The following is a 24,480-nucleotide window of genomic DNA, read 5'->3' as shown; positions in this document are numbered from 1 at the left end:
CAAATTAATTAAAATATTAATTACAATTAAAAATGGTAATTTTCAAATATAAATACATTTTAATATAATAAATTTATTGACATTAATAAAATATAAATACACATAGATTAAAGAGTAATATTTATGAGCACCATCACTATTAATTATACATCTTTAGTATCCACCAGGTTATTTGTTGTAATTACTTTTATGCAAGTGCATTAGATAAAAGCATTGGATCCAAATATTGGAAGAATTTACAGTCAGGAATGTATTTCCTCAAGCCTGATCTGAAAGTCAGTATCGGTTTGTGTATGCATATTCGCAGTATACTTGTCCTCTGAACTTACAGGCCTGGTAAGCGACATCATGGTTTGACTCTCCACAGAACTGAACATTTCATCAATGGTTGTCTGTGTTTCTGTATCATTGAACACCACATCATTTAAAAAATCGTCACAAGTCTGTGTGTACATGTGATTACTGTACAAATCACAGAAATTAAGAATGTCTGTCTGGAATATTGTGTCTGTTTGAGTTTCCATATTGCAATTAAAGAAATTACTATCATAATTATCATTCAAACTACACATCAACAAGTCCGAAGTGTCTGTATGAATTGAATCATGTGTTGTGGTAGATGAAGAATAGTTTAAAACTTGACTAGAATTTGTCTGTGTACCAGATGATTGTGTTTCAATATCTGTGTTAACAGTAAACTCAAAATCATTTAAGTCAAATGATGTGTTGCATGAGGATGTTTTGGATGGCACTGAAACAGTCTGCACTTTAATGCTTTTCCTGTTCTGTGGCTCAGTGCAGGAATCAAGTGCATGTTTTTTGGGTAAGTCGAACAGTTCTCCAGTTTGTGTTTCAGTGCACTGACTTTGTGCTGATGATTGAATGTAATCTGGGACTTGGGTGCCTGCACTTATCTTCTGGTTCTGCACTTGTATGCTTCTGTTTATTAACTGTGGCTTTGGTTGGTCTGTTTGGCAACTTTGATTTTGAGTTTGTTTAACAGTCATAGGTTTTGGTAGGATTAATCTGGGAGTAACTTGTATGGTTTTAACTACTTGTGGCTTGTATAGTTTCTTGTCTTTGATGCTGTGTTTCTTCCTTCTGCAGTGGGTCTTTAATGTCTCATAACAAGCATAAAATGCATCACAGTCACAACAGTTGAAAGTTATGCCGCAGTATTCATAGTGAGATTTTTGCATTGATTCAGTGGCAAAACAACTCTGGCACTTTGTACATTTGATTGTTTTTTGCATGTGAGTTTTCATGTAATGTTGTTTTAGGGGCTTGATGGATTTGAAACTTTTTGTTTTGTGGTAAATGCAAGTTTGTTCAGGGCAATGGAACTCTTTTTTGATGGACCATAGTTCAGTTTTGTTGTGGCTTTTGACTTGATGCAGTTGCAGATTTGCCTCTGATGAAAAGAATTTCCCGCAATTCTCTTCAGGACATTGAACCTTGTTATTGAATGTGGTCAGTTCCTCGATTTTCGGATATATCTTTTCAAGAGCCATATCTAGAACATAACCTGGGTTAATGGTGACAATAACGTTGATAAGAACGCCAACCTCTGGCTAATAAATGATAAACGGTGGTGTGTTTATGAAATTCACATGACAGTCGACATTTGTCAATTCGTTCGTTCATGTCACATCGCTTATCAAAATTTTTCGCGCATCACACACTGCAAAACGTATCATTTATCAAATAATTATGGGAATTTTATGGCGAATCATCAAAGTAAACGGCTGCCACATCATGGGACAAGGTTTGTTCTATTACCGAGTATAAGGTGAGTGATATAACATATTTGAATTTGGCGCTGGTTTGATGTGTAGTTGTCATGACCACCCTTTATACACCGAATTGTGGCCGAGATTGGTTCATCCGCAACATGTTAACGTGTATCGGTCGCTCAGTATGTAAACGTCAATTGTGTCGGAATTGTCAGTGATGTTAGTCAAATAATGTGAATTATTGATCGATTCGCCACCTGACAGTGAACCGCACTCGGTGAAATTATGAAAAAGCCGTCATCAAACGCCAAATACGAAAAATTAAATCCACAACTTTACAACAAAGATGTAGACGAAAATTACATCCACCAGAATACCTCGGTGAGGGTTGCTTTGTGAACACATCATTTCATAATAAAAACATGTTCTCTGATCATTTTGTCATTTGTTGCGGGCGGATGTTTAATTCATTCCACTAGTTTTATTTCTTTCGCCGGATCAATAACATTGTGGTGCGATGAAATTGTTGTTCCTGGAACTCTGACGAAAATTATTAATATGCTGCTAAGTTTTTTGCATTATTTTATGCGAACTGATTGACATACAATTTACACTTATTAAAATTCATAAGATAAACATTCTACGGGAGTCTAGAACGATTATTGAAAATCGATCGTTTATTCTGGTATTTCACATTTTTAAACTGGTTTAACGATGATCTAATAACATATATTTGAAGCAGTCCATAATGATTTTAATTCAATTAAATGAAATACCTTTTTTATAATTTGATATACAGTGCGGTTAAATGTTAAAAAAAGTGGTACTTGAAACTGTCAAATAATTTAAAAATTGTTTAATTTTGACTTTTATCCGCACAATGTTGCCGTTATTATTAAAAATAGCTAAATTTGAGATTTATTTGTATAAAAAAATGATTTAAAAAAATACTTATTTCAAAATGTTTTACAGAATTTATGAGTATATATTTTTATAGAATTGTACAGTGCAGTTAGATGTTAAAAAAGTCGGTATATGAATCTGTCAAATATTTTAAAAATTGTTTCATTTTGACTTATCCGCACAATCTTGCCGTTACAATTAAAAATAGATAAATTTGAGATTTATTTTTATAATAAAATGATGATTTAAAAAATACTCAGTACATAATGTTTTATAGAATTTATGGGGATATATTTTTATAGAATTGTACAGTGAGGTTAGATCTTAAAAAGTCGGTATATAGTTAAAAAATTGATTTTGATTTTTATCCTTACAATGTTGCCGTTATTATTAAAAATAGCTAAATTTGAGATTTATTTTTATAAAAAAGTGTTGATTTAAAAAATACTTAATTCATATTGTTTTGTAAAATTTATGAGAATATATTTTTATAGAATTGTTGATTTTTTTTCAAACGTTACATTTAACAGTTTTGAGACACCTGATTTATCTTTTGGCAACTTAATATTGCATTATTTTAAAATAAACCAGGTCTGTTGTGACTCAACTGAAATTTCCTGCTTGCAGTAGATTCCAAACATACGAAAGTGTATAGAAAGATAGACACGAATAAATAAAGTGTGACTTTAATGAAATTTTTAAATTCAATAAAAATTACAAAACATGAATGAAGCACTTTTTTTAGAATTCTTTACAATTATTCAAGATTAAATAACAGGTCAATACTAAGATATAATTATTTATTATTGTTTACTTTTCATTTTAAATGAATTACAAATTATGTTTGAAATTATAATAAAATTACAGAAACTGTAATTAATCATTTTTATATTTCAATAAAAATCACAAAAGATTATTATATATATTATATATATATTTTCCTTTAAAATTAACATATATTTCAAATACGTAAATGTAAGCTACGATGTAATTTTTTCTTACTGTTATTTACTTTCCTGTTTTAATAAATTGCAAAACATGTTTATGGCAATATTTATTAAGGTGCATTATTTCAATTTTATGCCTTGTGATTGTTTTTGCAATATAAAAATCACACAACCTAATAAATTCACAAACACAATACCTAATAAAGTTACTTCGATTAAATTAGAAAAAAATCTTCTATGAATATTAATTGTTTATTGGAATAAAATAATGAAATATCTCTAACATTGTTAACAATTTTATTTTTATACGTTAATTGATGTTGATTACCTTTGATCGAAATATCGAAAAAACATTTTTGACCAACAATATACAGAGTGTCTCTAAATTGAGTGTACAAAATAAACAACATATTCTTACCTCAAAATAGGCATATTCGACTTAATTTAACCATATACCTTTCAGTTGCTGTAATACCCTTAGTAAGTGTTCTAATTTAAATTAATTTGGATTTTTTAATATTTGTACACATGATGTTTGAATTAAATATAATTATTATTAATTACATATTTTAGAATATTTAATCTCCTAGAACTTACGAGGTCCAATTTCAAAATTGATTTTGTTGGTAAATGGTTCATATTGTGATGTAAAAATTAAAATAAACTCACATACAAAAGAGTTAGGAAACTTTTAAGCTTCCAGTCACCTCTTCCGATACCCCTGAAGTAAAGTTTTTAAATCAAACCTATTTTATTAGACTTAAAAAGTTATGTAATTGTACAAAATATGGTTATTCTACATTTGTTAGTTTCCGAGATATATCGTCCTAACTATATTCAGTAACCAACTTTTGGACGCCCGTATTTATCCTGGAAGCATATTGGTATATAGGTAAATTGGGTCGAATAAGCCTATTTTGTTGTCAAGAATATGTGGTTAACTTTTGTGCACTCAATTAAGGACACCCTATATAATTATACAAGAGTAATTAATTTAATTATTTGTTTATAGTTTCACCTTCCAAAGATTAAATTACCTTCACATCTTACAAAAAAAAACTAATAAATTATTAATTGGTTATTATTTAACCGGCAGGATTTCAACATTAATGACGTTTTCAAAAAAATCTCGTTCATTATGCACATACACAAATATGTGTGAATATCGCGCAAGCTTTGCTCGTGTTGTTTAAAGGATCCAGCTTAGCGGAAAGCGACCACTTCAATGTCACATTCGCGATCGCACGGTTGATTTTGAATCGTCGCGTTTTTTTTTGTTCGTTTTCATTTTCGATCTATGTTGCGAGAAAAATGGGCAAATCGAACGACGATCCCGTCATACTTTCGGTGCGGAATTTGGAGAGCCACGGGCCCGAAGTTGATACGGAAACGGCACGGAAAACCGCCGGTGTAGATGTGAGTTGAAGAAAATACGTTTTTCCATCGAATCAGGGGTTTGGAGAGCTTGCAATTTTGTTTTGCTTATTCATCGATTTTTTTGTTGTGTGTAGAATGGGTATAATTTTAGATGTAGTTGAAAATTAACTAGTTACCTTTGTGAATTTCTTTGGGTGTACATTAATTTATTAAAGAGTCCTTGAAATGGCAAAATTATTTCGTGTTTATACTTTTTATGTACGCAAAATCTTTTATTGTTGTTACTAATTATAATATAATAAGATTGCTTCAATTATTTATGTAATCAGTAATTACTAATCATTCGTTATTTCCGACTAAACCGTTTCAAAATTGTTTGCTTATTACTAACGAAATACGTATTATCATTTGCGATTTCTGCTTATTTATTAAAATTATAAATTGTTATGATTTTTAAAAAATATAATTAGTAGTCACATGTTATGACTTTATTATATTATTATTTCAAGCTTGGATAGTTCTGTTCCATTCACAGAAAAATCATATTTTATAAATTTTATTTCAATCAACAATTTATTTATAATGGTCAAAATTTATAAATATTAACACCCAGCAACTTCAGTTTAACTGCTTTAAAAATCCAGTATTAGTGTCTCTATTAAGATAGAGTGATATCTTCAACATGAGAGGAACATGGGGCTATGGTTTTCAGGACGTTTAATAGAAAACAGTAGTTTTTGGCACCTTTCTTAAGTGGAAGGTTTTAATCTTTGTGTACAGATCTGAGAAAATCAAGAAGGACAGTTCTTTAGAACTAGTAACATTTGTGCCACGATTTTATTGGTTAATTTATTGATAATGTAGTTACTTGATTAATACTTAAATACTTACCTGTTCAGATACAGCTACGTTTATTGCACTCTCTCATCAATTGCAGTTTAATGTAATAAAACTGCTTTTACTTTTACTGTTTTCAAACCTACTAAAATTATACTGCTGTATAAAGAGTCGCATGTTCCTGCCCTGCGATTATTTCAAGCACGGATATTTGTTGTTTCATTCATTAAAAACACATATTTTATAAACACAATTTTATTTCATTTATTATTTATTTCTTATAGCATCTAATCTAGATGCAAGCTTAGATTTTTTCATTATAGTACGTTTATTTTCGTTCAATTTCAACCTTAAATCAGACGGATCCAATTTTTTGTTGTTGGCAGCAGCATTCTGATTTAAGGTCGACGGTGAAATATTTTCCTTCTTCGCTTCTGAAGATTGAATGACCTCCTTCTTGTCATAGGCCATCGATTCTTTGGATTTGGCAAACAAATTTTGAAGACGTGCTTCTTCTTTAGCTTCAAGGACGTCTGCGTGGTGCTCCATAAATTGTTTGTCTTCTTTTAGAAGACTGAATTGGCCAGACAATTCGGCGGCGTCAGCGATTGTACCCGTTTCTATTCCTACCAATAGCCACAACTTAATATCTTGGTTTTCCTCATTCAGTAATCTTAGCCTAACATCTGTAAGGATATTGCACCATTTCGTATTGTTTTCACTTTTAAAGTTGTGTCCATTCAGGTACGCTTGTATGGCGAATATCCTGACGTCTTCGGTGTGAGAGGACTTTGCAAGATTTTCGATTAACCTCATGAGGGGATTAATGAGAAAATCTGTGCTGGAGCCCTTGGTTTTAAATATAAAACATCCTAGAAGGTTTGTTAGGGCTCTTAACTCCCCATCGCCATCCTTCCTAAGGACTTCGTTGAACTTCCTATGTAAATGGTTGATGAAAATTGTTTTCAGATTTTCCCCGTGCAGTGTTTCGTTCATCAATTTAGCACTGCTCATCAATGCGGCAGTTTTGATTGCCAATTCCGAATCTTTCATGCACTCGCGGTATAATTTTTTAATGCTCTTCGTGACATCCTCCTTCTGAAGGCATATGGACTTCCACGACTCCAAAACCGCCATCGTTTTCCTTCCAAATGTAATTCCGTCGTCGTCTCTTTGGATCATTTTAATTTTTTCGTACAGGTTTGTGGAATTCATTTTGACGATTTTGGACAATTCCTCGGAGATGGTTGCGTTTTGTGTCATTTTAATATGTTGAAATAATAAAAGGGTTGTAGATGTATATAATTATATGTCGGTTTTCGGTTTGTTAATAATGCATTTGTTTATGACAGTTTTATATTAAAATTTGATACCTACGCAGGTGCATCCTTAATTTTACACCTAAAAATGCAATCCGGCTTAATCTGCTCATGAATGCATTTATTACTAACTTAGTTTATTACAATAATCCTTTTTTCTCAATAAATGTAATACTTCTATTTTGATGACCAATTCAGTATCTTCCACAGATTCTCGTTATAATCTCTTTAATTAGGCTCTCTTATTTCTTTATTTGAAGGCATATGGACCGTGGTTGCATTTTTTATAAGAAGTAATTTGGTCGTTATCTCTTTTGATAATTTTGGTCATTGCTTACAGATCTGAACAATCCATTTTGTCGAAGAACGGTTTCTCTGAAAAAGTATCGATTTGTGCTACTACATTGTTTTTCTATTCTTCACAGTATTTATAATTGACTTATCAATTACAGTTTATTGTAAAAATTCGTTTTTTACCTTAGAAACCATTATTTTTGATTTTATTAAAAGTCTGTCACTATAATTTCAAGTACATACGATTTTTGTTTCATCCATTAAAAACATAATTTTATTTGAAGTAACACACATTACAATTTATATATTGTGTCTAAAATGTATTTATTCCTTATCGCATATACGTTCTCTTTGCATTGCGTATTAATTTTAAATAATATAATCCTTAAATCAGACCAATCCAACTTTTATTGTCGATGATAATATTTTGATTTAAGTTGGGATGTGAAGTATTTTCCTTCCTTGCAACCAACGTTTTAATTTTGTTCTCCTTCCTGTAATTAGGAACCTATTCCTTGGACTTCAAAAACAAATTTTGTATTAGTTTTAAAGCAGTGCAATTTTTTTGCCAGTGTAGAAATTATTTGAAGAAAGTAATTTTTTATGCCATTTATTAATAAATTAGGTATCTGTTGATTTTTGGTTTGTTGATAATGCAGTTACTTGATAAATTCTTTAATTGATTGCCTGTTCAGATGCTCTTATATTTATTATTTGTTATATCCATTCTTTATAGTGTCTATAATTGTCTCATCAATTATAATTTTTTCTCTATAAACTATAGAATTACAGTAATGTTTAAAAACATTTACATTTTGCAAGTCCTGCGATTGCTAGTTCAAGCATAGATAGTTCTCATCATTCATTAAAAAACTTAAGTATTATAAACATAATTTATTTAAACAACACACATTACAATTAAAATTATTTTATTATATTTATATCGAATAGCGTCTAATCTTTAACCAAGCTTAGATTTTCGTCTTGCATTCCGCCTATTTTCATCCAGTTTCAACCTTAAATCAGACGAATCCAACTTTTTATTGTTAGCAACAGTAGCATTCTGATTTAAGGTTGACGGTGAAATATTTTCCTTCTTCGCTTCTGAAGATTTAATGTGCTCCTCCTGTTTGTCGTTGCCCATCGACTCCAGGGATTTTGCAAACAAATTTTGAATACGTACTTGTTCTTTAGTTTCAAGAACGTATGCGTGGAGCTCCGTAAATTGTTCCTGTAATTAACTACCTATTCCTACAAACAAATTTGTAAACGTGCTTGTTCCCTATTTTCCAGGACGTCCGTGTGGTGGTCCATAAATTGTTTGTCTTGTTTGATTGATCAGACAACTCGGCGCCATCGGTGATTGTACCCGTTTCTAACCATACTAATAGCCAATATTTAATATTTTGGTTCTCCTCACCCACTAACCTTAATTTAACATCTGTAAGTATTTTGCACCATTTTGTATTAGTTTTAAAGAAGAGAAATTTTTTGGCAGTATAATAAAGTTCTGAAGAAGTATTTTTTTATGCCAATGTATTATTGAATATTAATATTACCACATGTGTCTGTCAATTTTTGGTTTGTTGTTAATGCAGTTACTTGATAAATATTTGATACTTTAATTGATTACCTGCTCAGGTGCGCTTATATTTATTACTTAGTATATCCATTTTTTATAGCGTGTATGATAAATTATAATTTTAATAATATATGTTTTTACTTTAGAAAATATTGTTTTCATTGTTGTTCTTGTTTCATTCAAAAAAAAACTCAAATGTTATAAACAATTTTATTTAAACAGCAAATATTACAATTAAAATTATTTATTTCGTATAGCATTTAATCTTGAGTCAAACTTACATTTCCTCCTTGCATTTCGTTTATTTTCATCCAATTTCAACCTTAAATCAGACGAATCCAACTTTTTGTTGTTGGCAGTACCAGTCTGATTTAAGATTGGCGGTGAAATATTCTCTTTCTTCGTTTTTGAAGATCGAATGATCCCCTTGTCGTTATTTTCATCTGATTTAAGATTGGCGGTGAAATATTCTCTTTCTTCGCTTTTGAAGATCTAATGATCTCCTTGTCGTTATTTTCATCCAATTTCAACCTTAAATCAGACGAACCCAACTTTTTAATGTTGGCAATGCCAATCTGATTTAAGCTTGGCGGTGAAATAATCTTCTTCGCTTCTAAAGATCTAATGATCTCCTTGTCGTTAGTCGCCGATTCCTTGGATTTCGCAAAGATATTTTGCAGACGTGACTATTTTGTAGTTTCTAGGACGTCCGCGTGGTGATCCATGAATTGCTTGTCTTCTTTCATAAGACTGAATTGATCGAATAGTTCGGTGGCGAGGGCGATTGTACCTATTTCCAATCCTACCAATAACCACAACTTAATACTTTCATTTATTTCATCTATTAATCTTAGCCTAAAATCTGTAAGGATATTACACCATTTTGTACTGTCTTCAGTTTTTAAGGTATGTCCATTCAGATACGCTTGTATGGCGAATATCCATCCTTATGTCTTCGATGTGAGAGGACTTCGCAAATTTTTGAATTAAGATTGTAAGAGGATTCAGGAGGAAATCTGTGTTGACCCCCTTAGTCTTGAATAGAAAACATCCTAGCAGGTTTGCTAGTGCCCTCAACTCGCCATCGCCATCCTTCCTAAGGACTTCATTGAATTTTCTGTGCAAATAGTTGACGAAAACTGTTTTAAGATTTTCGCCGTGCAAAGTCTCCTTAATCAATTTAGCCCTGCTCATCAGGGCGGCTGTTTTGATGGCCAATTCAGAATCCGTCACGCACTTGCGACATAATTTCTTGATACCCTTCGTGACATCCTCCTTTTGAAGGCATATAGACTTCCACGACTCCAAGACCGTGATCGTTTTTCTTCTAAAGTAATTCCGCCGTCGTCCCTTTGAATCGTTTCGATGTTTTTCTGTAGGTTTGAGCAATCCATCTTGCCGATGTTCCTTGGAGAGAGTTGTGTTTTGTGCCGTTTTAATAAGTGGATATTAACTTGTTGATAATGCACTTGTTTGGGACAGTTTTAAACTAAAATACAATTTATTGTAAAAATTTGTTTACCTTTGAAACAAACCATTGTTTTCGTTTCTACTAAAAGACTGGCATTATAATTTAAAGTACATAAAGTTTTTGTTTCATCCATTACTATAAAAAACTCATATTTTATGAACACAATTTTATTTGAAGCAACACGCATTACAATTTATATATTGTGTCTAAAATTTATTTATTCCATATAGCATCTAATCTTGAGGCAAGCATATACGTTCTCTTTGCATTGCGTATTAATGTTAAATAATATAATTCTTAAATCAGACGAAATCAACTTTTTATTGTCGACAATAATAGTTTGATTTACGATTGGAGGTGATGTGTTTTCCTTTCTTGCAGCCAACTATTTAAATTTGTTCTTCCTGTAATTAGGTACCTATTCCTTAGATTTCACAAACAAATTTTGTATTAGTTTTAAAGCAGTGCAATTTTTTTGCCAGTGTAGAAATTATTTGGAGAAAGTAATTTTTAATGTCAATTATTAATAAGTTAGGTATCTGTTGATTTTTGGTTTGTTGATAATACAGATACTTGATAAATACTTTAATTGATTGCCTGTTGAAATACTCTTATATTTATTACTTGTTATATCCATTCTTCATAGCGTTTATAATTGTCTCATCAATTATAATTTTAATTCTTATTTAGTCTAGAAACTATTGTTTTCATTGTAACTAAAATTACAGCAATGTATAAAAACATTCACATGTTGCAAGTCCTGCGATTGCTAGTTCAAGCATAGATAGTTCTTATCATTCATTAAAAAACTTAAGTATTATAATCATAATTTATTTAAATAACACACATTACAATTAAAATTATTATTTTTATTTATATAGAATAGCGTTTAATCTTTAACCAAGCTTAGACTTTCTTCTTGCATTCCGTCTATTTTTATCCAGTTTCAACCTTAAATCAGAGGAATCCAACTTTTTATTGTTAGCAGCAGTAGCATTCTGATTTAAGGTTGACGGTGAAATATTTTCCTTCTTCGCTTCTGAAGATTTAATGACCTCCTCCTTCTTGTCGTTACCCAACGACTCCTTGGATTCTGCAAACAAATTTTAAATTCGTACTTGTTCTTTAATTTTAAGGACTCCCTGCGTGGTGCTCCATAAATTGTTCCTGAAATTAACTACCTATTCCTTGGATTTCACATACAAATTTTGTAAACGTGTTGTTCCCTATTTTCCAGGATGTCCGTGTGGTGGTCTATAAATTGTTTGTCTTGTTTGATTGAATTGATTAAACATCTCGGCGGCATCGGTGATTGAACCCGTTTCTAACCATACTAATAGCCAAAATTTAATATTTTGGTTTTCCTCACCCACTAACCTTAATTTAACATTTGTAAGTATTTTGCACCATTTTCTATTAGTTTTAATGCAGAGAAATTTTTTTGCCAATATAAAAAAGTTCTTTGGAGAAAGTAATTTTTTATACCAATATATTATTGAATATTAATAATACAAGATGTGTCTGTCAATTTTTGGTTTGTTGTTACATTAAAAAGCTCATATATTATAAACAATTTTATTTATAAGAGCAAACATTACAATTAAAATTATTTATTTCGTATAGCATCTAATCTTAAGTCAAGCTTAGACTTTCTCCTTGTATTCCGTTTATTTTCATCCAATTTCAACCTTAAATCAGACGAATCTAACCTTTTATTGTTGGCAGCACTAATCTGATTTAAGGTTGGCGGTGAAATATTCTCTTTTTTCGCTTTTGAAGACCTAATGATCTCCTTGTCGTTATTTTCATCTAATTTAAACCTTAAATCATACGAATCCAATTTTTTATTGTTGGCAGTGCCAATCTGATTTAAGGTTGGCGGTAAAATACTCTCCTTCGTTTCTGAAGATCTAATGATCTTCTTGTCGTTAGTCGCCGACTCCTTGGATTTCGCAAACAAATTTCGCAGACGTGACTGTTCTCTAGTTTCTAGGACGTCTGTGTGGTGATCCATGAATTGCTTGTCTTCTTTCAGAAGACTGAATTGGTCGAATAGTTCGATGACGTCGGCGATTGTACCTGTTCCGACCAATAACCACAATTTAATACTTTCATTTTCTTCATCTATTAATCTTAGCCTAACATCTGTAAGGATATTACACCATTTTGTACTGTCTTCAGTTTTTAAGCTGTGTCCATTCAGATACACTTGTATGGCGAAAATCCTTACGTCTTCGATGTGAAAGGACTTCGCTAGCTTTTGTATTAAGGTTGTAAGGGGATTCAGGAGGAAATCTGTGTTGGCCCCCTTAGTCTTGAATACAAAACATCCTAGCAAATTTGCTAGGGCTCTCAACTTGCCATCGCCATCCTTCCTAAGGACTTCATTGAATTTTCTGTGCAAATAGTTGACAAAAACTGTTTTAAGATTTTCACCGTGCAGTGCCTCCTTGATCAATTTAGCACTGCTCATTAGCGCAGCTGTTTTGATGGCCAATTCGGAATCCTTCACGCACTCGCGACATAATTTCTTAATACTCTTCGTGATATCATCCTTCTGCAGGCATATAGACTTCCACGACTCCAAGATCGTGATCGTTTTTCTTCCAAAAGTAATTCCGTCGTCGTCCCTTTGAATCATTTTGATGTTTTTGTATAGGTTTGAGCAATCCATTTTGCGAATGTTGGACAGTTCCTTGGAGAGAGTTGTGTTTTGTGCCATTTTAATATGTGGATATTAAATTGTTGAAGCAATAAGAGAGTTACAGATGTACTTATTTGTATGTTGGTTTTCGGTTTGTTGATAATGCACTTGTTTGGGACAGTTTTATACTTAAATTTGATACCTAACCAGGTGCACCAGTAATTTTACACCTAAAATTTCAATACACCTTAGCCTATTCATGAATGTATTTATAATTAATAACTCAGTTTATTGCAATAATCCGTTTTTCTTTAGAAACCATTATCCACTTCTCAATAATCGTCCTTAATAGAATTTTTATGTAATCACAGCGATACAGAACGATGTTTATTTTAATTAAATCCAGTGGTAAATTGCGACTTCGCTATGACAAGCTATTAAAATGATTATCTGTTTTGTCGGCAAAAACTAACCCAATTCGCCTCAACCTTAGCCCCTCCATTTCCGTTTTTTAACCACGTTTCGTTCATTGCGATTCGATTTAAATGCAGTCACACGATCCCTCGTTGCGTATTGTCGCGCTTTTTGGCGTAAGTGATGCTCGACAACATAAGCCTGAAGTGGTGCCGCAAAAAAGCGGAGGCTCATGATGAAAGGCCGCAGCCGGAGGAAACGCAAAACGAAACGGCAAGTTCTTTTACTTATAAATTAGCTCCGCGCTTTCGTCTGTATGTTGAAGAGGAGTTAATCATCGATTTGCGAACGTTTTGTTGTACGTAAACGCGGTAATTGTATAGTCGGCTGCTCATTTTGGTTATCGATTCGCCCGCAATTACCGTAATAACATACTTAAAGTAGTTGAATGTTGAATGGAATAACAACTGTAGAATTGTTTTTACTTGTGTTTTTGGTTGTTAAACGGTTAAACAGTTGGTCAGATATGTATTGTGTATCAAAGTATTAATGGAAATCGATTAAAACTTGCTGACTAAATATCGTTAGTAGTTTTGTCCACATGTGTATGTATAAATTATTCAATAAATTATACTTTATCATCACACAATATTATTAAATTTTTATTTTTAGTGGCCATTTAAGAATAAATAAGTTATTTTCTTGAAAGGTTTAGAGATACTAATATTTCTTGTATTAAAAATAATTCTGTTAGATACAAATAAAAAAAAACTAAATATTCAGCTTGCAAAAAGTAGAGCAACTTTCTACTAAATGTCACTAATCTCTACAAAATCCACAATAATTTTTAATTTTTCAATATATACCAAAGTAAACTGAATTAATATAATGCCTCATGAAAAGAAATTATTTTCCGAATTAAAATTACAGGTTGTATCGTTTTTTCAATCCGATGAGAGAAAAATCAATATAGATCGATTGTAACGTATGTTTTACAACAATTTTCAAGATTTGTTAATGTGGAAGGAGAAACTGAAAGACCAAGAAAAATCTATAGGTTTCAGGATAAACAAATTTTATCCCACTCCGAAAAAGATCCTTTCCTGAGTTCCTGCAAAAGGTCTACTTGAGACACAACTTGGATTTGATGTTTCTTCAAGAATCGTAAGAGATAGATTCCTACAAGGGACGCCTTTATGCGAGAAGGCCTGCCAAAAAACTACTACTATCAGAGAAGAACAGACGAGTCAGACTTGAATTTGTCAGGTCCCTTTTACACTGAACTGGGTGATTGGAAATATGCGATATGGAGTGATGAAATCAAGTTTAATCTGGTTAATAGTGATGGGATTTTATATGTAAGGTGACTTAAGAAGTTTAACCCAAAATTTACCATACTCACTGTTAAACACGGCGACAGATCGGTAATGGTATGGGGCTGCTTTTCTGGATTTGGAATGGGGCCTCTCTTTTGAATAGAGGCTATCTTGCATCGTTTTATGTATAAAGAAATATTGAGGAACAACATAGTACCGAATTCAGATAAAAATGTCACTAAAACATTATCACCAAGATTATGACCCGAAGCACACTTACAAATATTTGAAGCAGTGGCTTTTAAGGGAAATAATTAATATTATGAACTGGCCATGTCGATCTCCCGATCTAAACTCAATTGAAAACTTATGGAAGATAGGGAACAACAAATGAGGCACAAAATCAGCAAGATTTATTTAAGGTTCTGCAAGAGGCCTGGCAAAATATGGATCCAAATATTAATGACCATCTGTTGCTTTCTACAAATTACTTGTAGTAATAAAACTTTAAATAGCATAAGTTGCTCTACTTTGTGCCATTATAAAACAAATACTCATCAGTAACATTAAACTCTATTTTTTTTATTGTTTAACTATGTAATTTTTAAATTTATTAAGGGTTAATATTTAATATACATTTTTTTGAACAATAATCAGGATAAAAATTATTTGTATTTTAAAAAACTCTACTTTCTATCAGTACTATGACTATTTAGATTTTCTAGGAAGAAAACCAAATGATTGAACAGACAATAAATTATTTTATTTGAACGTGGAAACTAAAATTAAATATTTTGATATGAACGTGTCTTAGATAGGATGAGAATGAATCGAAACATTACTCCTTGAGCATACCAATTACTTGGTGCTTTTGTAACAGGGCGTTGATCTTTGAGAAGTTATTGGGACATTTGTGTTGTCCCAAAAACTTGTTAATGACTCCCTAAAATGGCCTTAAGTGAACTGGGTTCAAACATTCATTAGAGACTAAATTCTCATTATATAGTATAATGATTTGAAAACCATTTTGAAATATCCACTTCAAGTAATACTGTAACCATTTTCTACCAATTTAAACAGTTTGTATAGATGAAAAATATTATGTCAATATGTCTTTTTGATTTTCTATTACAACTTTTCCATTTTTTAACCGAACTTGACCTGCTAAACCTTAAACTTTATGTTGATAAAAACTACCTGAAATTTCTATAGCTGCTTATGTATTATATTATTACATTATTACATGGGTGAAATGTTCTTGTTCAGTACACTTAAATTACCCTAAAATCTAATTTCTGCGTTTTATAAACCACTGTTATAAATAAACATATTAAAGTGAATTTACAATGTGTGCCATTTAGTTAACTAACAGTATCCGAATTTACATAGGGTATCAGAGTGTGATGGAACAATTCTACCGAATAATACGTATAATAAACTAAAACATGTGTTCATTCAACTAATTAACATAGCGGAGCGAATAGCACTACTTGAAAACGCCATGCAAAACTATTTGGAGCGACCGATTTGCATGAGAACGATAAGCGTTTCGGCCTTACATTGTGCGGGTGCGAGTTTTGCCCGAAAGAATCTAGGTTTATTCGCACGCTTTTTGTATTTCGTCTCCTTGAAGGTTTATTTTCATGAAAAACTCGTGCACAGGAAGTATGCATATTCATGAAAGATGCTGTAACAGTTAATTAATAATGTTTCGTTGTTAATTGTGAGAGTTTTTCAAATCTATTTGTTTTACGATTTTCACCAATTGTTACTGGCGATGTGGAAAAGTGTGGATTTAATATTTTAATAATGGCTACACAAAAATACGGTTTTTAATGATTTATTCACTAACTGTAGGTAAATTATTTATAGTTTATAAAAATAATTGTGACTGTTTTTGTCTTGTATACCTATTTTATGTACAGGATGTCTCAAATTAATAGGCTCTTACAAATATTTCCAGACCCAACAGGAAATCTGACTTAGTTCAAATTTTTTAATTAATTATGGTCTCTTTAAGTTAATTTTTCTCTATCTGGAGATACTCAGAACAGCCAAAAGCAACTAAATTGGGATACCCTGAATTATTAATTATTTAACATAACAATTCACATATATATATATATATATATATATATATATATATATATATATATTTTATATACAGGGTGATTCTCTTATTCTTTAGAAGTATATGTAGAGTGAAAAAGGTTTTGATTTGAAATTTTTATATCAATTGTAATTGACACTTCCTTCTAATTTATTTTTAACAAAATTTTATTTCAACTCTGATGTTTTCAACAGAACACCAAAAACAGCAGTTTTTTAATATTCAATTTAATTATACTAAAACATACATGGAGTTCCATTCAAAATAAGAAAGTTGATGCTCAAAATAAATCTCGAACACGCTGTATAAAATTTGGGGGTACTAATAATGATTCTTAACAGTATGGTCCTTAATTAAGGTGTATGCCAAAAATTAACTTTCAAGCATAAAAATTGGTGACTACAGACATTTTAGTTAATCCATCAATCTCTCAAAATATTTGGAACAAATCTAATGACTCAAAAACTATTGGGTGTAGGTATATGATGGTATATGGATATGGTTTTATTTGCAATTATATAAAGAATTGAAGAATCAAAAAATATACAGCATGCACAAAATTAAATGTAAATCACGAAAACCCTGTATATAATTTGGGATTACCAATAATGGCTTCCTATATGATGATCCTTGGGTAACGTGTATAACAAAAATTGACTTTCAAGCATACAAATTGGTGTCTTTACAGACATTTTAGTCAAACCATCAATCTGTAAAAATTTTTGGAAAAAATAAATAACTCAAAAATTATTATATATGTATATAAAAATATAAGAATGTTTTACGACACTTTCGGTGAAACGAAAAAATTTCGTTCAAACTAAATTAGAAAAGTAGTTGCAAGTTGCTTAAAAATTAAAAATCGATACCTTTTTTCGCTCCAAATAAACTTCTGTTGAATAAGTTAGGAGAATCACCCTGTATATGCAGCGTAATAATATAACTTAATTGAATTCAAATCGACTGTTGCGACGTCTGCGCTGCAAATAAATTAATTACGAAGTGTTTTCAACTAATTAAATAGCATTGGCTGCGTGTATTTATAAACACAAACCGTATCGATCAATTGTTTTTTTTTCTTAAATTATATTCGTTACTTATTAATTGAATTTTTGTATTAATCAAGAAAATGAGTTGTATTTTTTTATCTTGCCATTAGATAATGAAAACGTAACGCTTACTGTCATAACTGTTTGATTCATACCCATTTACACCGTTTTGATAACAAATTTTATCTCTGTAGACGTTGAAATTCCCTAGAACAAATATCAGTCGATTTTTGTTAACCGTGATGTTTGTGTTGCAAATTATGGCATAGTTTTAATTTATTAATGTATGTACAATATTTTAAAAAATATGTAAAATAGTAATTATCAAATATTGAAAATCCGACAAGTTATTTTGTTAATACGTTTATTTATCTATTTTATAGCTAATATAATTTATTACACGTTGACTTAACTTGTAATTCGTATTAAAGATTACTGAAATGGCATGATTATTTTATAAACTGAATGGTTTATTTTTAAACATTTTAATGTGTATTTATACCAAAGTCGGCGAATTTGTGTTAAAATTGAGGAGTAGTGGTTATAAATTACATATGTTAATACAAAGTCTGTAATTGAAATTCTTCAACCAATAAATTTCTGAATACAGGTCGGACCTTGAAGCAATTACTAGAGCAAAAACCTCTTCATCGGAAGAGTCTTCCTCGTTAGTAAACACTAATATTATTAAGTAATTTATTATTGTTATTTTAAACAAGTTGCTCACGTGGAATAAAGTAAAATACATTTCGCAAAACCTCCAGTTTGTAAATTAAAACATTTCTGTAGAGAAATGGTTGACAAGAACTTATCGATGCGACTTTACGTTCAAAAACAATTGCAACGCAGACAACAAAGGACAGGGACGTAATCTTGTACGTTCACTGCACCAACGAGGGAATTACCCCATTGTACATTGCAACAGACAAATCCATATTCAAGCTCCGTTCTAAAATTAATCTCGGCAACCGTCATTTTACAGGAGAAGAACAACGGTTCGAGCATGTGGTTGACGGCGAGCGAGGCGAGCAGACTGGAATGCGAGGAGGTCGCCTCCCGTTTGGACGTGGACGTACGCAAAGGTTTGAGCTGGCAGGAGGCGACGCACCGGCGCCAGGTGTCCGGCTATAACGAGTTCAGCGTCAAGGACGAGGATCCGCCATGGAAGAAGTACCTCGAACAGTTCAAGAATCCGCTCATCCTGCTGTTGCTCGCCTCCGCTTTCGTGTCCGTCTGCATGAAACAGTACGACGACGCGTTCAGCATCACTGTCGCCATTGTCATTGTGGTGACCGTCGCCTTCGTGCAGGAGTACCGTTCGGAGAAGTCGCTGCAGGAGCTCACCAAACTCGTACCGCCCTCATGTCATTGGTACTGCATCGTTAATTATTTAATAAGTACAAATAACTTGCTTTTAATTTGTTGTAGCTTAAGGGAAGGATCTCCGGACACGTTTCTGGCCAGGGAGTTGGTGCCGGGGGATATAGTACTACTGAACGTTGGAGATCGGGTACCGGCTGATTTACGATTATTCGAAGCCGTTGATCTGACGATCGATGAAAGTTCATTTACGGGTGAAACGGAACCGGCTAGGAAAAATCCGGCATCGGTTTTGAGGCCGAACGGTGCCCATTCCTCCAACACCAACATCGCATTTATGGGTACTCTCGTGCGGTGCGGAAACGGAAAGGTATAATGATAATAATTGTTTTGTTGTTTGCGGTTGTTTTTATGGAAACGAGATTGAAGTACTTGGTTGCATATTAAATTTCATTAAAAGAATAATCGCGTTAATAAACTCTCTGAACTGCTAATTGAAAAGATAATGAACTGATTTGAATAAATGATTATGCATAGAATGTACACGTCAATCTCTTAATTAGTCAACTTGGAGAACGTTAATTTTCGTAATTATGGTCTGACAATAATTAATTAGACGCCCGCACAGACTTTCTACTAATTTCAAATTAAGATTATTGTTAAAACTCAAACGCTCTATATTTACTATTATTTGCTTCACTACTTTTAATTTACACATTTATTATAAAAAATAAACTGAATGAATGAGCTGTTTAGATCAAAGAAAATTTATAATTAAATACTAATTATATTATTAAAAAAACAATAAATGGGATGAAACCTTGTAAATGATTATCAATATTATAAATAAAATACATATTTATACATATTGTTCTTTAGTAGCAAGAAATCATTGATTGTATTTATGAATGAACAAATAAATAACAATAACTACTTAATTTAAAATGTATAGTATCTGGAAAACATGGAAACAAATTTGTATTATTCTAGGGGATTGTAGTTAGTACGGGAACAAATAGCGAATTCGGTACAGTCTTTAAAATGATGCTTGAAGAAGAAGCACCAAAAACTCCACTTCAAAGATCAATGGACAGCTTGGGGGCTCAATTATCTATGTACTCTTTCGGAATTATTGGCCTGATCATGCTCTTTGGTTGGCTGCAAGGAAAAGTGATTATGGAAATGTTCACGATTGGCGTTAGCTTGGCAGTAGCAGCTATTCCTGAAGGTAAACTTAAGAAAAATAATTAAATCAGTTATAGTATATAATTGTTTTTTAGGTTTGCCTATTGTGGTGACGGTAACGTTAGCGTTGGGCGTGATGAGGATGGCTAAGAGGAATGCTATAGTTAAAAAGCTGCCGACCGTCGAAACATTGGGTTGCGTAAACGTGATCTGCTCAGATAAAACGGGAACAATAACGAGGAACGAGATGACAGCCACCGTTTTGGTAACATCGGACGGTTACATCGCGGAACTGACAGGCGCCGGCTATAACGATCACGGTCAAGTGTTGCTGCACAAGTGCGACTTTCCCGACAAGGCCCGAGAGAGCGTCTACGTTCTTCTCGAGGTCGGAGTGGTGTGCAACAACGCCATAATAATAAACGAGGAACTGATGGGCTCGCCGACGGAGGGGGCGTTGATCGCCGCCGCCATGAAGCACGGCATGTACAACATCCAGGATAAATACATCCGGTTGCAGGAGTATCCGTTCTCGTCCGAACAGAAGCTGATGGCGGTCAAATGCACGTCGAAGTACGACGAGAAGTCCGAGTGTTTCTTTGTCAAGGGTGCAATTGAGAAGATTTTGCCTAAATGTACAAAGTACAGCTGGAACGGCACGATTAAACCGATGGATCCGAAGAAGGAACAGGAGTTCATCACGGAGGCCCACGAGGTAGGCAGGAAAGGGCTTAGAGTAATCGCGATGGCGAAGGGTGCGACGCTGCAGGATTTAGTGTACATGGGACTGGTTGGCATCTGCGATCCGCCCAGGCCTCTGGTCAGGGAGGCCATCACCACGCTCAGACAGTCCGGAGTGCAGGTTAAGATGCTGACTGGCGATTCGATGGACACCGCAGTAGCAATCGGTAAAATTTTGTCAATAAATAAACATACAATTATAATAAATATATTTTGTGATTTTGCAGCGCAAACTATTGGGTTGGACACTCTTCCGTCACAAGTGATTTCCGGAGAACAACTCGATTCGTTCTCGGAGACGGAATTAGATGGAGCCGTTCCCCACGCCACCGTTTTCTACAGGGTGTCGCCGAAGAACAAATTGTCCATAGTTAAATCGTTGCAAAGGACGGGTCACATTGTTGGTATGACCGGTGATGGTGTGAATGACGGTGTGGCCTTAAAAAAAGCTGATATTGGAATTGCTATGGGCAAGAACGGCACGGACGTGTGTAAAGAGGCTGCCGACATGATTCTTGTCGACGATGATTTTTATACAATAATGTAAATACACATTTACTTTTCCCCAAAGATGTGTATGTATTATAATATGTTGTATAATTACAGAGCAGCAATAGAAGAAGGAAAGAGCATCTTTTACAACATTCGAAATTTTGTCAGGTTTCAGTTATCAACGTCCATTGCCGCTTTGTCTCTAATAGCATTGGCAACCTTAATGGGAATTCCCAATCCCCTCAATGCCATGCAAGTAAGTTTATAAAGAAAACAACTCGATTTTTGTATTTATAAAATTATTATTTATATTCTTATAGATTTTGTGGATCAACATAATAATGGACGGTCCACCAGCTCAAAGTTTGGGTGTAGAACCAGTGGAAAAAGATGTAGTCAAACAAAAACCACGAAATACCAAAGAACCAATGATTACCAAAAAGCTTATTGTCAATGTATTATTGTCAGCTATATTTATAATTGCCGGAACATTATGGGTATTTAAAAAAGAAGTATGTAATAGTTACCCTCATTTTACAACACGAATCTAAGCAATGTTTTCTTAATTTCAGATGAGTTCTGAAGGCATAACGGCAAGAGACACAACCATGACGTTTACTTGTTTCGTTTTCTTTGACATGTGGAACGCTTTAAGTTGTCGTTCGCAAACCAAGAGCGTTTTCCAGATTGGTTTGTTCTCTAACAAGATGTTTTTGGTCGCAGTTACCTTGTCGGTTGTCGGACAATTACTAGTTGTTTATTTCCCGCCATTGCAACAAGTTTTTCAAACCGAGGCTTTAACTGTTTGGGGTAAAATTAATACAATGTTAATTAGATGAGTGGATTTTAATGATTGTTTTCAGATATGGTTTTCTTGACGAGTCTGACGTCGTCGGTGTGGGTGTTCTCTGAAATTAAGAAACTAATAGAGCGACTAATCGAACAGAAAGGCAAGGGCAAACGATCGCCGCTGGAGTACGTATGACAAGAGAGGGGGCCTGGGGCGAAAACCCGCTGCGATTAGCTGCTTTCTGTCTTTTTGCCCCCCAAGTAGATTGGCCCCCTTTAGAATGTGCAATAAATAATTTATATGGTTTGTATTGGCCATTAGTTTAAGATTCAAACATATAAAAAGTGGAATGCCTAAACGTGTACTTCTTCGCAAATTCTCTCAAATATACGTGTATCAAAATGTATGGCGTGCGTTTAGTTTTAGAGTTTTTATTCGACGTTTTCTAATTTTTATTTATTTGCACATTTTAATGGATTATTTTTAATGCAGCTAATCCTAGCATAGTCGCAACGTTTTTGTATAAGTAAAACACAGATGGAAAGAAATTGTACAGTTATTAGGGTGAGATTGCGCAACTGAAAAGCCTTTGGTATCGACTCGTACAACCGCAACAATATTACATAACATAAATTAATCATTAGAGTCGTATATAACGGCGGCAAATAAATTTGCCAGCAAAATATGTACTTCTATGTTCAATATAGCACTATAAATGTATTGAATGTTATTTTTATGACTTGAAACAAGTCAATACATATCACTTACTATTTGTGTTTGCCTGATCAAATAGAAGATTTCACGGTATACACATTGTTTTCATGCATTTACGTCTGCTGATATATATACATTTGCCAATTTTACAAGGCGGTAGTTTTGCATATACCAAAATTAGCATAAGTTGAAGTAGTCTCATACGCATTTTCCTATTAAATGTGTATTTCTTCTCTGCCCTACTAACGACGGTATACACACATGAATCTCATATATTAGACCAGTTAATACATTAAGAAGTTACGCGCTGCCTATGTGTTTTATTGCGGTTTTTCTATACTGTTTAGAAATTGCTATTGTGTATTTATAGTTGTTATACATACAGTACTTAAGAAAACATTTTCTACGGTGACTAATGTAAAAAGCATTTCAATTGTCGATTTGTTGAAGATTCACTGTTTATATTTATTTATGATTGTTATTTAATATATTAGTTCATAAAATTATCAGGGCTGTGAAGACTTTACTTATTAGTTTTGTGTACAGTTTTTGTTGACAATTATTCTGTATTATATTTAGCACCATTGTAAAATTCTCGGGATTTAGTTTTTAGATTCTGATGAGAATGTGTTACGCCAATATAGTATTGGGACAGCCCTAATAATTTAAATAAAGAAATTACTTATGTCTATCTACATTCGTTTATAAAAGTTGTAATGTCTAATATAAATAAATTTTTAAAGACAGTACAGAAATCCTTGAACTATAACACACAAATTTTAAAATAAATATGTACTTTTAAATCAAAATGTGTTTTATTACTCTTATAATTAGTTGGTTATATATTTGAAATTTGTATAAAGCCTCTTTAGGAAGGGTAAGAAATAAATATTAAAATTAAACCTGTTCAATGCGTTCATTAATTATAGATTTTTGTTTAAAGAAAATCCATTCACCTTTAAAATCCCAATTTTAAATCAAAATTTGCCTCATTAAATTTAATAGTTAAAAATCAAATACTTGGTGGTAGAAGCATTTGAAATTTATCACGCACTATCGCCCTCTATATATTACCCGTTAAACTGTTAAAGTTCAGCTTTTATGTTCTAGATAGAGCCAAGTGTCGCAGAAGAATTTAAAATAATTTTTAATTACAAACATGTTAATAAATTTTTGCCTAAAAATTACAAACAATATTGAAATGTCAGTCTTGATTAATTAATTAATTAATACCTCGAAATT

General features: G+C 32.6%; 2 protein-coding genes across 7 annotated transcripts; one reads left to right on the top strand and one right to left on the bottom strand.

Annotated features, from left to right (window-relative positions):
* Positions 1-39: 39 nt before the first annotated feature.
* On the bottom strand, positions 40-1,845 carry LOC109595724 (ATM interactor). 3 transcript variants are annotated; one of them, XM_020011140.2, is made up of 3 exons: positions 1,566-1,705; positions 330-1,513; positions 40-269 (listed from the first exon to the last, which is right to left on the bottom strand). In XM_020011140.2, exons 1-3 carry the CDS (start codon positions 1,642-1,644, stop codon positions 243-245), a joined length of 1,290 nt encoding a protein of 429 aa, XP_019866699.1. In that variant the 5' UTR covers positions 1,645-1,705; the 3' UTR covers positions 40-242. The 3 variants fall into 3 exon arrangements, with proteins under 3 accessions (XP_019866699.1, XP_019866700.1, XP_019866696.1); XM_020011141.2 differs by lacking the exon at positions 1,566-1,705 and adding an exon at positions 1,780-1,845 and having other exon boundaries at positions 40-1,513; XM_020011137.2 differs by having other exon boundaries at positions 40-1,513.
* On the top strand, positions 1,652-24,047 carry LOC109606703 (calcium-transporting ATPase type 2C member 1). 4 transcript variants are annotated; one of them, XM_020023242.2, is made up of 10 exons: positions 4,781-4,999; positions 18,979-19,367; positions 19,425-19,686; positions 20,307-20,544; positions 20,597-21,409; positions 21,470-21,785; positions 21,849-21,990; positions 22,055-22,246; positions 22,307-22,544; positions 22,598-24,047. In XM_020023242.2, the coding sequence occupies exons 1-10, from the start codon at positions 4,895-4,897 to the stop codon at positions 22,717-22,719; spliced, it is 2,817 nt and encodes a 938-aa protein (XP_019878801.2). In that variant the 5' UTR covers positions 4,781-4,894; the 3' UTR covers positions 22,720-24,047. The 4 variants fall into 4 exon arrangements, with proteins under 4 accessions (XP_049818683.1, XP_049818682.1, XP_049818681.1 ...); XM_049962726.1 differs by lacking the exon at positions 4,781-4,999 and adding an exon at positions 1,652-1,789 and having other exon boundaries at positions 20,597-21,785; XM_049962725.1 differs by lacking the exon at positions 4,781-4,999 and adding an exon at positions 1,847-2,114 and having other exon boundaries at positions 20,597-21,785.
* The last annotated feature ends 433 nt before the right edge of the window (positions 24,048-24,480 follow it).

This window comes from Aethina tumida, chromosome 2 (genome assembly GCF_024364675.1).
Source record: "Aethina tumida isolate Nest 87 chromosome 2, icAetTumi1.1, whole genome shotgun sequence".
Lineage (NCBI taxonomy): Eukaryota > Metazoa > Arthropoda > Insecta > Coleoptera > Nitidulidae > Aethina > Aethina tumida.
The sequence above is the reverse complement of the archived record's forward strand: the minus strand, read 5'-3'. Positions and strand labels throughout refer to the sequence as shown.

Bases quoted from the DNA above. Each gene is read 5' to 3' on its own strand.
- LOC109595724 (XM_020011137.2), bottom strand. From the start codon at position 1,644: ATGAACGAACGAATTGACAAATGTCGACTGTCATGTGAATTTCATAAA. The intron at 1,514-1,565 runs GTTGGCGTTCTT...GTTATGTTCTAG, and splicing joins TTATCATTTATTAGCCAGAG to ATATGGCTCTTGAAAAGATA.
- LOC109606703 (XM_049962724.1), top strand. From the start codon at position 4,895: ATGGGCAAATCGAACGACGATCCCGTCATACTTTCGGTGCGGAATTTG. The intron at 19,687-20,306 runs GTATAATGATAA...GTATTATTCTAG, and splicing joins TGCGGTGCGGAAACGGAAAG to GGGATTGTAGTTAGTACGGG. The intron at 21,786-21,848 runs GTAAATACACAT...GTATAATTACAG, and splicing joins GATGATTTTTATACAATAAT to AGCAGCAATAGAAGAAGGAA.